The following is a 14,133-nucleotide window of genomic DNA, read 5'->3' on the forward strand; positions in this document are numbered from 1 at the left end:
GTGATATCGTGGTGCCGAGGGGCTGGGGTCGTCAGATATCCCGTGCTTGGTGTTGCGATAGGAGGAGAGACGGGGCGCATATGAATTATGAGTGTCTGCCTGATGGTTTTTGAGAAGCGACGTGATATCGAGCCCCGCGCGAAATGCGTTCATCGCCTTGAACAGCTGGCGTGAGGGATTGGTTGCGACAATCGGAATGGGGCCCAGCGGGATCACGAGGCCCAGCGGGATGAAGGGGGCACAAAAGGAGAGCCAAGCCTGGAGCAAAAACACTCTGGAGGTGACCAAACACATCACCTGCCAGACCGACCACTCAGCGGTCGCCATCACAGGTCGTGTCAGCAAAACGAGAGTGATGCTGTCAAGGCTTGTCCTAACCGGCGAATTGGTCCTCTGGCCTCGCTATTCTGGTCTCTTGGAGCGCTTTCAACAACAGGCGTCACGGCGTGTGTTGATTTTCCACTGGCATTGAGCCTAGAAGTGAGCTTGGGGCTGCTGACTGATGGTGACGTCTTTGTGTCTGTAATTTGGGGAAATGCCATAGGCTGGGGACGGCGAATGGGCAATTCACGAGGCCGGCTCGTGATCACGGGTTGATCAACAACAGGCACGCTGGCGCGCCTCAGAAAGCCATGGGCCGAATTGACTGGCGGACCAGCGACCCGCTGAGACGGCGGCTTCAGGTGAGCGCTGGTGGCGATTTGTGGGGAAAAAAGGCCTAGGCTTCCCCAGCCAGAGCACCTGACTTCTGGCTCGACAGACAGCAGGGCACCCGACGCAAGGCTCCCTCCTGACTGAACACTCTCGGAGGAAGATGGCCGTTTTGAGGACCTGGGAAGAGCTCAGATGGACGCAAATGTGAGCAACGGCAAAGCAAAACGTTTCTCATGAGCACAGCAAAAACAAGACGCTGCTGGCTTGAGCCGGCAGATTTCCCCGGGCGCTCTCTGTCTTGTCTTTTTCAGGGAATTGCTTCTCTTTTGGATGCTTGGCGCCATCTCAACGTGACCTCCATTCCTTTCCGGGTATTAGCTAAACCTTTTGGGAAAGTTACCATCTTCCCCTGGCAGAAGAACACCGTTTTGCGAAAACGCGCATGATCCCACACAAGCCGAGAGTGAGCCCGAACCCCACGGCAAGACAAACTGCCCAGAATGGTTAGCTTAAACTGAATAACGCTAAGCTATCTGGGGCACCATCTTCTTCATACTCTTGCCCCATAAGGATAAGTGTCAACCCACTCTAGCTCAAGGCTTTTCGGTCCGTTCGTGCGTGCGAATTGCACACTTATCCCTGAGTCCCGAGAAGCCAAAACCCCCTGCCCAGGTGTCAGAACTGCCCTCAAGAGTTCGTCAGAGCAAGCGTCCTGTCTGTCCCAGCAAGAATAGGTGGCCGCGTGTGCCCTTCATAGATCACAAGTTCATCCGTTTTCACAAGGGGCATCAAAGAAAAGGAAGAAAAGGAGGGCTTTTGCTGACAATAACGACGGCAGTTTTTGCGGGGAAAGAGTGACTTTTGGAAGAGAACCTGGAACCTTCAGGTGCCTTTACCCCCCCCTCCCCCCCTGCTTTCAGGTCCCTGTCGGTACGTCGGGAACTTGTTGTCTTGTACATGTACCGGCGACTGCGAGCGACAGGGATAAGGTACGCTGACAGGGGCTCTCTCAGGTCGTGGGTACCTGCCCAAGGCAATTGGTTTTATTCACCGCGCAATTGAAATCCACTTCCCACCCAACTCCCACGCACCCAGGGCCGATCCACCACCCGGCGTCCCTACAATTGTCTTTATTACATGAACATCCGCTCCCCACCACACACACCTCCCTTCCCTCTCCATCTCTGGTCTACCACCCGACCTTGAACCAACATCGTCGACATTCGATATTCGATCACCAGTAACAACTACCTGCTCTTCGAATCGAAGCTACAGTGTTACCGACGAACAAGACTTTCGCTGCGACTCACTCCATCAGTCGTCGCCGCACAGAAAAAGAGAAAACGTCGACGGGTCCACCAACAGTTTGAGCTGGAAGATCGACTAGGAGGAACAGACTTCGACTACAATCACCACAACCAGAGTTTCCAGACGTCCATCCGAGCCAATACGAGCAATCCGCCAGGTCTCGAACGTGCGCCGTTGGTGAAGAGCAGATCCCCAAAAACGTACGGATCGCTTCGAAAACCTTTGATTCCTTCAAATACGTGGGACCGACCTTCGCGATCAACCGTCGCGAATAATTTGCCACGATTCATCCTGACTGCACTGTAGAATCTGCTCGAGCACCCGAGCAGCCACAGCAGTCATCATGCCGCAGTCCTTAGAGATACCCGTCCTCACAGTGGACGCCAATGTCATTCACAAGGTGGACACCACCAAACCAGAGAACCTATTCAGCATGTGGACAGGTGAGTTTCTGACTCGACTCGGCTCTCTGCGGCCCAAGTCGTGCTAACACACTATCGCAGTTTTCGCCAGATGCCGTGACTCAGTTGCCCACGGCAGAAGACTAGAAAACCTCAGTTGGCGCCTCTGGAACAGAGAAACCTTTTGCTGCGAGAACGGTGAAGTTCTCGTCTCGTCCTCCGCCACAAGCCAACCCCGAGATATTCAATATCCTCGCGGCGCGAGCGATGAGGAGCTTCCGCAGCTCTCCGCCAGCGTCGACTCGGTCGCTGACGAAGAGGCCGTTGACCTTTCATCCGAGCAAGCCCCCTTGGACATTGTACGCCCAAGGATACTCAGACAGGATTCTTGCGCCAGCAGCCGTAGTCGAGGCCGTGAAAGGCACATCACTTCGGACGAGTTGGAGAAGATGGTCGTTCAAATCATGGATGGAAAGGCCCCTCTTCAACCCATTGAGTACACGCTCCCTGCATCGATCGAAGAGAAGCCATCGTGCCCACCCGACAGCGAACACTCCGGCTCCACCACCGACGAATCCCCCCAGACCTCCGAACAGAACACTCCTCATTCCCTGCCCTCAGAGCCCGAAAACACTCCCGAGGAGCCGGCAATGCAGACAATTGTGACCCGTGGCTTTTCCACCTCTCCGTTGCCTGCGTGCCGTATTACCTCGCCAGCCGCTTCTCCCGCTTCTCACAATGACGCCATCCCTCTTCCTACTGAGGCCCCAGCGCCCAAGTTTGTCCAGCCCAAGAAGCAAGCTGCGAGGTTTGCTCTTGGCGGTTCTGGGTCGTGCTCATCGGGCTCAGATAACTCCTACAGCCCCGAAAAGGTCGAGATCAGAAAGCAGGTCCCGGCCAAGTCCAAGATGTTCCAGCTTGGAGTTGCCTCGTCAGACGAGGATGGATCTCTCAAGGTCCCCGAAGTCCTCAACAGAGCCCCCTCCGTGATGAACGCGCACAAGAAGACTGCTTCCTTCAACAACGAGGTGGTTACCCAAACATTCGAGTCTTCTGCTATCAGTGACTCTGAGTCCGAGTATCTTGACGAGAGTGCAATTGATGATGATGAGGATGACTGGGAGGAGGACGAGTCGGCCGAGGAGAGTGGCAAGTCAAGCATGGAGGACAAGATCCACTTCAAGCGCGTTGACTCAACTGCCAACCTTACCTCAAGGCGATCTCTCCTTACTCTCGCTTTGGCGGGCAACAGCGGTCTTAGCCGTGCTCAAAAGTACTCCAATATTGCTTCGCAGTCTACCTCGGCCATCCCCCGCACTCGAGCCGCACTTAACGGACCATCCGTCGTCGCTTCCCCGAATGACTCGGATGACGCGCCACTCATGATGAAGAACAGGGGCCCTTCTCGCGCCCCCCCAATGCGCCCGATCACCGAGATTCCTCGGTCCCAAGCTCAGCCCATCAACACAATGGCCATGGGGATGCACCATCAGGCCGCCTTCTCCCCGCGCACCACTCGGCGCAACATGCTGGCTACCGAGCTCACAGAGTCTCTCCGAAGAAACCTTCTCCACGAACGGTCGCAAAAAACGTCGACTGCTAATGCCGTCCTTAAGCGACGCCACACTTCCCACGATGTTGCCAATCTCAAGCAATATCCAGAACGTCCTTACATGAAGAAGGACAACGAGACCAACAACCGGGTCTGGGACGACCAAGTCTTCGACAAGAACGCCTTCACCGGCTACCATGCTCAAGGCTGGTAAACACCCACTGGCCAAACACATCAACCACGACATATAACCCATCATCGCACATAACACACACGTCTTTACTTTTAAGATACCCAGGGAGGCAGCAACCGTGGCATCTGGCAAGCGGTCATGCTGTCGTGTATTATTTTTTTGATTCGAGCATTTGCGAAAGCGGCTACGGTTTTACGACACATCATGCATGAATCGGAAGGCGTTTTGCAGTTTAATGGGCATCTTTTCGTTCCGGCATTGCATTCATCAATTCGACCCCTTAATATCTGGGAGGTGGGAAAGGGGAAACTAATTTGGGGGTCGAATGGTCTTGGGCTTGGCATGGCTATGGTTTTTGACCGATGTTTACAATGGATGGCATCACTGCCCTCGAGCTCTCTTTGGTTGGGAGAGCTTTTCTGCTTTTCATCATTGTGCAAACATTTGAACCGGCGTTTTTTTTTTCTTTTTTTTGGTTTTGGGGTCACATGATACCACGATCAGTCAGCATTGTTTTTTTCCCAACCTGATCGACTGTTTTTATTTTCTGTCATAGCAATTGGTCATGGGATTGGGCCATTGCAAGTTTTTTCTTTCTTTCTTCACATGCACACACAACACACCACGCATCAAAAAAATAAAAAATAAAAAAAAGAGGAGCAACGAAAAAGGGTCGGACGGACTGGCGGTGGACTTTAGGTGGGCGGGGATGTATGTACGTTATGGCTGAGCCGGATCGGACCCTTCTCCTGGTGGTGGTGGTGGTGGCGGTTGGCAAAGTTGTGTGGGGCATGCAGAGCTAGCAAGGAGGAAGGGGTGGTGGGTGGTGGTGACAAAAAAGAATTGCGTGTTGCAAAACAATGCGGGCTGGATGGATGGAGGGAGATGGGGGGGAAAGAATAGGAAACTAAAATTCCTTGATTATGAAAAGGAAAATGGAACAAAAAAAACAGAAAATTAACTCAAAAAGAACAGAACAAAACAAAATGAAAATTATTATGACAACTAGTTGTGCTTATTGCTTGATTGTGACTGCTGCTGTGATTTGATGATCCTTTAAGGAGCGGTATTGTGTGTCACCTTATCCTAGGTCCGGGAACATACGGCACTGTCAAATGTCAACAACGTCTTGGTGGTGCATGGCATGATGAAAATGCGGGGAAGTGTAGTGTCTGTTCCATGATGAGAGGGGCGCCATGATCCACGTTTTTCCAATCTTGAAGCCTGGGAAAAGCATGTGAAATTCCATTTTATATGGACTTTTACACATAACATGTCTCTGGTACCTAATGTCTTTTGACAACTTGACATTTGACATTTGGCACGATGCGGGGGAAGGCTTCGACGGGGAAAGAAGGGGGTGTTCGAGAACGCCTCCCGTGGTGGTGGGTGTAGTGGTACGATGTTTCTTTGCTGTGGTCACAGTGTGTACAAATGGGCGGTGTTTTGTTTGTGAGTTTCAAAAGAGGGTTGCCTTTTGCATTGATGAGGACTCGTGATAAAGAGATTCCATATCTTGTGATGGGCACGTAGTTGTGATGAAGATAGGGGAGCGTGTGAGTTAGTTTAACGGCTCGTAGGTAGGCAGGTAGGTAGGTCTCCGCTTTATCCCGGTATATTCTCATTGTGTTTTTCGAACTTCAGATGGTCGTCGGTCTGCTGCTAAGCAGGCTGCGTCATGTTTCGTGAAAGTTTTGACATGTGAAGCTCTTGTTTCTTTCTCTCTCCCACGAAGGGGTGGCTGTCTGCTGCAACTTAGTAACCGTTTCCTTCCTGTCACGGGGAAAGAAAAAGAAGCTTTTTCTTTGTTTCTTCACGGATCCTCCACAAAACCAGTTGCTTACCTATATCAGGGACCACGTGTATTTGTGGTGGACTTTAGGTGAACAAAGGAATCAAGCCTTGGGATGGGGGATGCCGCCTCGATCAGGGTCTTGAGATCTGATTGCCCTAGGCTTTTGGGCTTGTCCAATGACAAGTTTCTGAGATCTGGACAGCCAGTGGCCATGCTCTGGATCTTGGCCTCGGAATATCTTGACCGTTTTGCGAGGATTATTATGTGCCGTTGCTTTGATATGAATCTCTAAATCCGTACACCAACCTCGAATGGTACAAACCATGAATGCAATATAAATTACCCAGACACCTCCCCCTCCTACCCAACCCTTCCCCGGCATGGTGTGTGCAAATGTCACTTTACCAGGGGCGTCGTTAATTCTTCCCATGACAGGTACTTCGGTACCTGCCTCCCTCCACCATCCATTGGCTTTCAAGCTACGCGCACTACCGAACGGGTACGACTTTATCCCCTCCATTTTGCCGGTTGGTGAGGCTGCCAGCTGCTCCTCCCAAGGGTCCAGAACACCCCCCGTTCGAAAACCTCAGACCAGAAGCATATCTTTGTTGTCCAAAGGGGTGCGTTGCATTCATCTCCACTGCCGGGCAGTATACCCTCTCAATTGCTCGGTTTGGGAGAAACCCAAGATAACGAGAACTGATGAGAGTGTTGCCGCCATATTGCTGAGTTGTCCAGAGCCTTAGGGTAGTAGAATAGGCATTGAAAACCCTGCGGTACTACCTGAATGCGAGGGCGGGTGGTACCCTACCAACCGTTTGAGCGCATCTCCCCGGGGTCTAGAATTCTGGGTTGCCGGCGTGAAGAAGTGAAGCCCGGAGGCGGCGGCGGAGGGTGCCTTGCCATGCCCACTTTCGGTCATTGTCCATGCCTGGCTGTCCTTATTGTTTACCCCGGAATGTGGCGGTCTTTGATCCATGGTTTGCATCATCTCCCGGCCGTTGTCTTTCAGGGGCACCGGGCCGTGGAGGTCAGTGGAAGAAACGCCAGTTCAACCATTGTTGTTTGCAAAGGTGTCAAAAAGGGGAGGGGTCGGGGTAGCGCTGAGAAGAGGTCATGAGGTTATGAGAGATTTTGAAGAATGTCAATGCATGCAGGCTCGCCAGGAATCTGATGAGACTAGGCCCAATTGTCAGTTGGGCAGAGGTGAGGGTGGATATGATATATGCGGCACAAGAGCAAACGAGATCCCGAGACATACATTGCTTGCTTGACCCACATTGAAGCGACGCCTCTATTGCCTGCACAACATACTCGCCGTCAGATCCACCTTGATCAAGAGCTCGCGGCTGCCGGTGTTTGCTGGTGTCGATAGACACCGTCTCAGCCTTTCTTTGTTGGTGATTTTGCGTGGCTGTTAGTGTGAGTGTGTATTATTTTTGTTACACAACCCATATAGGTAGGACCCCTGAATATCAACTTTGACGATGGCAGCGTAAGCACAGCGCGATGATGTCTGAGTGAAGTCTGGGGTCAATCGGTCCACCGATCCGGGGTCTCCGGAGCCCCGCATCGGGCGGCTGCGGGGTGAACAGACAAGGCCACGAGGGTGCTCAAAGACTTTGAACCGGAAAGTCAAAGTACAATGGTGAAAGGCTGACAAAACGGACCTAGAAGCGGTAGAGCTTGCGGCGGTTATCGTGTGTATGGGAAAACGGTACGAGTTACGAAAACAGGCAGCTATTGACGGAGATGTCGATGGCTGATGTTGAAGGGAGTAGCTAAAGGTAGGGCCAATGGGAGACAGCATCTTCAATAAGCCCCATTGTTCACCCGTTTGGTTACTTGCTGACATGGGACTTTTTTAAATGACTGATAATTTGGACTAGCTCCTAGCTAGACCTGCTATACCCAAGGCCTGCGCCTATTTGCGATTTTCTAATTTTTATTTTTCAATTAATATTTTTTTAATTTATTTATAGATGCCTGGGCTACATACTACTAATATATATATCTTAAGCGCTACTTAATTAATTATAACGTAGTTTAAAAATTTAGGCATAAAATAACTAATATAACTAAAGTTATAATATTAATTAGGTTAAAGGATTCCATAAGTACGTATGTCTAAGTAATTTATTAAAATACAGCTTTTATTTGTAGATTTATAGTGTATCTGAGCTCTGTAAAATACAGGGCCTTAGAGGCAATATAATAGCTTAGGTCAGCAGTGCTTAAGGACCACGGTTACCGGATCGGAATTCGGCTCCTTGAAGCAACCTAAAGTCCTGGAAAGCCGAGCGCTAAAGCTAGTTCCCTGCAACGGTTAAACGGTAGTGCAACGTAGCTTGTAACGTAGCCTGTAACCTTATTTTAACTATCGTACTTAGCAGGCCTTTAAGCCCGGAAACGAAGTCAGCCTCAGGGAGCAAGAGGAAGACCGACGGCTTATAAAACCTTTGCCTCATACTCTATTTATTGTGATATTTCTTAGCTTATAAGTTTAATTAATATACTAGTTTACTACATTTATTAGTGCTTCACAAGCCTATATTTTAGTAATTACCTTATGTATATTACAGGGCGCCGTTCCTATAATCTACCTTCCTTCCGTACCTCGGCAACTATCGAATGCTGCAGTCAAAGTTTTTTTCGCTCTCAGTATACTACACCGATAGCTATTTGAGCCTATATTTTACAGGCCTTAATAGCATCTATTTTAATATAATTGTTAAAATTAGTCGTTGTAAAGCCTATTTTACAGTGAGTTTACTGCTGTAATACTACGTGTTACGGTTTTGGGAATAGGTAAACGCAAAAAACCAATTAGGACTGGACTACGCGATTGAGCGGAGCTTACAGTCTAGGTAGATAAAATAGACTAATAACGAACTAGGATTATTTAGAAGTGACTTCAACTAGTATCTCTTTTAGAGGTTCTGGATAAGAGTTTGTTATAACGTGGCGTTAGTTAAGATAAAATTAGTGCTGGCAGCTAAGATATCTTGTACAGCATCTACCCGGCAACCCTACAAAGTATTTACCAATGCTATAAGCCTTTTTAAGGCCTTGCATCCAGCGCTACTATAAACTAAAATAGCTTAGATTTTATATTTAGACTATTGAAGGCCCTATAAGTGCCCCGTAGAAGATGTGTCTCAATAAGCTCACGATTACCCGCATTTACAGTAGGCTAGTGGTTTGGGGTGCAGCCACAGGCCTGAGGGTTTGAGTAAGGAAGTGGGGCTCTCGGAGGATTTGGGGGGTTCAGGGGTCATGTATATAAGCGGTTTGCTTCGGACATTCTATTTTAGACAGGACATCGACTTTTATTTCTTCATATTTTTGTGCCTTGCACGCGTGCAGGCAATTCTAGCCCTCTGATCAGGCCGATCAGGTGCTTATTATGTGGTCTGCGAGCCCATAGAGTCTTTTCTTTGTCCTACGTGGAGTGCGGCCTGCGAGCGAGCCACTGTCACGCAGGTGTGTCCATTCAGAGACCCTGTTGAGGGTATATTTGTGGTGTTGTGGTTGGTTTGTGTGTTTTCTCACCATTTCACTAGTAGCCGAATTTTCCTTATTTTGTATAGGCGTAAGCACGTTTTTTAGCGAAACGCAGCTAAATCATCGTCTTCTAAGTCGAACTCTAGCTTATTTACCTATTGTGATGTGCAAAGACTTTGGAGATATAAGGTAGTAGTTAAGTACGAACCCCACTACAGAGTTTTACGTTAGTATATAGCAATCTGTTACTAAATTATAGAAGGTTACCTTCTATTACTTTATTATTACCGCGTCTATAATGCTGTGGCTCTAATACACTTAGTAGTGAGCTACAGGTATTATATAAGCTATTTTTGCTGCACTATAGACACTGTAAGTGCATTTCGTTACAGGATTTTTAAGCTTATATATATATGAAACATTGTGACAAACTTCTATCTAGAACTTCTGAAAGGTATACTAGTTAAAAGCACTTCTAAACAATTCTGGTTCGGTACATCTTAACAGTGTACAACAAATGGCTTGTCTCAATCACAATAATCTAGATACCAACGATTGTGACTTGTATTACATACTGTGGAACTATCTATCAACATCAGCTAGTTCCTCTGTATATATAGACCTTAATTCTCTAGGTACCTCCGTACCTAGCTTACCACGCTCACCTGCTGAGCCTACTGATCCGGCTCAGCTCTGCTAAAAGGTGAGCGCACCGTTGTCTTGCAGCTTCGACGTTATATTTTACTTGATTGGTCTCTACGGCCTGCTGCAGTCTCTACTCTGCCTTGCTATATAGTTGATCTATAACAAACAAAATTTTCAACAGTAGTTATCTAGTAGGTTAATGATAAAGCTTTGCAATTATAAAGCCTTTAATAGTTATCAAAAAAAATATAAGACTCAAGTAGTTCCAAGCTGTTAATTTACATATAAGTAAGATAAGAGATTCTTGTATTTCTAGATATGAATTGGACGTATTTTTAGCTATAATTTTAATATATTTTTATGTTTTCAAATATTTTACCTAAGACAGTTAGACTACGCTGCGTAAAAGCCGCTATGCCTTGCTCCCTAGCTAGACTCGACTGGAGATTTTGATTTAACGGCACTGGAGGTGCTGGTATCGCTAAACCCAAGAGACGCGGGGAAACTGGGAGACGCTACGGAGCTTTGCGGGGATGACACAGCCCTAAACTCGGTGCCTCAGGTGAGAAGCCGGGAAGCTGAGCTTCTCTTGCATTCAACACATGAACACTGGAACAGTCGGTGAGCATCCCGTTTTTCGAGCAGCGCTTACCTACCGCTTGCCTGCATTATTCTCGGAAAGGGCGCAGATCTCAAGATCAGACAGATCTCGATGGAAGATGGGGGTCCCCGGCTCCGTGAGGACCACGTCAACACTATCATGACCAAGAGAGTTTGGTGTTAACCCCGTGATCGGAAGAGACTTGAGATGAGGTGTCGTAAAAAGAGCCCCAATGAGAATGAACGTCACGTCGTCATATCGACCAAGCTGGGACTGCCGCTGGCGGCCTTGGTCTCGGTCTCATTCCACGTCTAAGACGCCTCGACGAGATTGTCGAAATACTTCGCATGATCGGGTGTTGTCCTCGGAGATGGATAGATAACGGTCCATCTTGAACAGTTTCAGAACGGGTTCCATGTGGATGGCGGGGATGAGATCCGCGAGAGACTCCAAAGGGAACAGGCAGGTTGTTGCAGGAGGCTTGCAGTGAGGCGGTATGTACATATTGATATCCCCAGCAATCAGAAAACCGGAATATTCTTTTTTGAAAAATGATTTATTCAAAATAACCATAAGAGCGAATGGAGACGGCAACAACGCATCAGGCCTTCGGTTGGATCGTAGCTTCCGCAGCAAGCACGCCTTCCATGCACGACAGCAGCAAGCCCCGCACGAAGCTGCATCAAGGCAGGAGCATTGCAGCAGCAACACAGGAGGCAGGAGGAGGCAGGAGGAGGCAGGAGGAGGCAGGAGGGGAGCTTTGCGGGAAGGAGGTGTCGAGTTGCATCACTCCCGCTGATAAGCCTTAACGACCCTGCCGTTGACTTGTTGCTGCCCCTCCCCGCCAGCCATCGTGTACAAATCATCGTGGCCCATTTCTTCCTGCCCGCTCACCGACTTTTTTTCTGACTGCAATGCTGCATTTTTTTCATGTCTTGCCCCTCCGCTCGGCCAACTCTTCTCCTCCCCAGGCCATTCCTAGCCAAACAATGCTCACTGCCACGGTCATGGTGATATCCAGCTGGCCTGTCCTCTGCGAGCCATCTCGGATGCCAGCGTGGGGGATTTGTCATCGCCATCCGGAACACATCCACGGCCAACAGAAGCTTCACGGTTTTGGATCCGGTCCTCTGGTTCTCTCGCAGAGGAAGCTAAAGAAACTGCTGACAACAGGAATTGATCGACATCTTGCTTGCAGCATCTTCTTCGACGCCGTCTTGCAGCACATATGTATACTTGGCGCGCCTACTTCCGTGGTCTGGTCCCGGATGTTTTGAATACACACTGTTTTGTCGGGAGTCCGAACTAAACCCTCTCTTACACCTCATTGGTCAACTTCCCACTCTCACCTCGACACACAACGAACCTACGGCCGAGAGACAGCGATAATAGGTATTCGCTTCCACATGGTCTGAATAACCGTTACGTACTGGTTCATCAAGATTGGGCACGGTGAGCAGGTTGGGAGTCTCAAATCAATGTCCCAAAACGTCGACACACAGATTGGGCATCGTCTAAAATGGATGATGCAATCAACAAGGATTCAATATGCTCTGTTTGTCAAAGTTAACGGCTTGAACTCGGCCGGTCTGATGGGTCGGCCCTTTGTCGGTCATCGGCGTATCAAGGTGTAGTCAGGATTGGATCTTCTCCCCGCTCCGGTCAGCGTTTCAAACCTCGGTTAGGTCTCCGGCATCCATCCTGGAATCGGAACGGTAACCGACTCCGTGTTAGGAAGGCTTCTAGAAGAACTCGCCGTCCACACCACGTTTCTGACTTGGATGGGATACTCTTGACACATGAACATGAATAGTAGTTGGCCACGAGCGCCGAGGCTACCGTTCATTTTGACCCTGAAACGTCTTCCGCTACCCGCCCGCCACTGAGGAGACTGACTCGATGACAGGGCCACAACGGGCACGAGTTTGGTATTGAGGAAGAAGCCGTTTCACCTAGAGTCGATGACCAGAGTTGGGATGGCGACTGACTCGGTTCTTCTTGCTGCTGGGCAAACGAGACGCTGGGCATTGAGTGTACATCTAGCGATGTACACGGTACTTTGGGGCCCTCAGACGGGTTAATGGCGAGGTCAGGTCCACTGAAAGCACGACGTGGCGAGAGCTCAGAGCCCTTCTGAGACCACCAGTATCGCCCACGTGCTTGTCACAGTGGACGTTCGTCTGGACTCTTCCAGCCTCCATTACTGTAAAGGATGGCAACCTGACAGCACACACACCCTTTCTTCTGCCTCGGCCAAAGCTTGGCGAATGCCGGATGATGGAGCCAGGGCTGCACAGGGCCTGGGTTTACATCATGATTTTTGCAGTAAAGCTGTACACCCGGGAGTGTTAGGACATGGAGAGAACAAACCGGGGATGGAAAGCACCGTGCCAGTCTGTGTGTCTTTGCAGATTCCAGAGTGAAGGGGTGGGTCACCACGTGGTGTGCTTGAAGTCAAGTTGTCGGAGAGGTATGCAAGATCGTGGCTTTTTGCAGGGAAAAGGTAAGCTCGTGGGCTCTGGCTTCGCATCTGTTGTCTTTTGATGTCTTTCCTCGGAAGGGTTGAGTGGCCTCCAAATTTGGCATGTGGTCCAATGACCCTGCGGTTGATAAGACATTTATGTGTTGGACCAACTGACAGCCAGGGCTAGCCTCACTGGCACCTACAATCTGTTGTTTATTCTCATGGTGTTACTGGATGAGGTTCACAAAGACCAGGTAATGAACTTGAAGCGTCTCTCCAGTGAGAGATCTAATGGTAGTCTCCGAGGAAAGCTGTTTCAAGCTCTCCGCTTCATAACTTTGACATTCTGTGTGAGAAAATAAGATGATATCATGACGGCTAGTAATTTTCATCACCCGAGATCAATTCACTTTCAATTTTCGTTTTATGAACTTATCGCTTTATCTCTGACTTTATTGTTTTCTTGGTCAGAGCACTATGTCTTTTAATCGTGGAAACAGACATCAACGCAAGCCAACGGGACTCACGGCGGGCCGTAAGGGGTCTGGCTATCTATCTTCCTTCAGGCTTCTGGCCCTTGATGATGCGAAAACTCACGTGCAAGCGTCGACATGAGTGCAAGACCGGAAGCATGTGCTTCAGGTTTGCGGGTAAACGGGCCATCCAGGGTCGCGATGTTGAGGTAGGTAGCATATTGCCCGGTAGTCTGGAGCATTTGTTGGTGTGTATTCATGTTGTTTCCTGACTGTTCATTCTTCGGTACCAGACACTCTTGTGGCTGACCACCGAGTTACCGGGAGTTGGGCTTTTGCTCCATGATGAAGTCATGCTCTTCTTCACTCAGTTTGTGGTGGTGGCCCATCTTCACATGCCAAACTAGGCTGTGTTCTTCCATGGGGCGGCTTACGTACCTGAGCTGTCAAACCTGGCGCTGAATTAGCTATGCATTTCTCTCGCCTGGCTGGCTATGCATGAGCGCACGGATGGGGAGAATCATGGGGCAGGGGGTCGAGGGG

General features: G+C 49.3%; 1 protein-coding gene across 1 annotated transcript; it reads left to right on the plus strand.

The window, feature by feature from the left end:
• Positions 1-1,756: 1,756 nt before the first annotated feature.
• On the plus strand, positions 1,757-4,737 carry QC764_406470 (uncharacterized protein). The gene is made up of 2 exons (XM_062946937.1): positions 1,757-2,405; positions 2,466-4,737. Exons 1-2 carry the CDS (start codon positions 2,306-2,308, stop codon positions 4,127-4,129), a joined length of 1,764 nt encoding a protein of 587 aa, XP_062800783.1. The 5' UTR covers positions 1,757-2,305; the 3' UTR covers positions 4,130-4,737.
• The last annotated feature ends 9,396 nt before the right edge of the window (positions 4,738-14,133 follow it).

This window comes from Podospora pseudoanserina, chromosome 4, assembly GCF_035222485.1.
Source record: "Podospora pseudoanserina strain CBS 124.78 chromosome 4, whole genome shotgun sequence".
Classification (NCBI taxonomy): domain Eukaryota; kingdom Fungi; phylum Ascomycota; class Sordariomycetes; order Sordariales; family Podosporaceae; genus Podospora; species Podospora pseudoanserina.

What these genes read in the sequence shown, in the direction of transcription:
- QC764_406470 (XM_062946937.1), top strand. Translation starts at nt 2,306, where the DNA reads ATGCCGCAGTCCTTAGAGATACCCGTCCTCACAGTGGACGCCAATGTC. An exon ending in CCTATTCAGCATGTGGACAG is followed by an intron (nt 2,406 to 2,465) that starts GTGAGTTTCTGA and finishes ACACTATCGCAG; the next exon opens with TTTTCGCCAGATGCCGTGAC.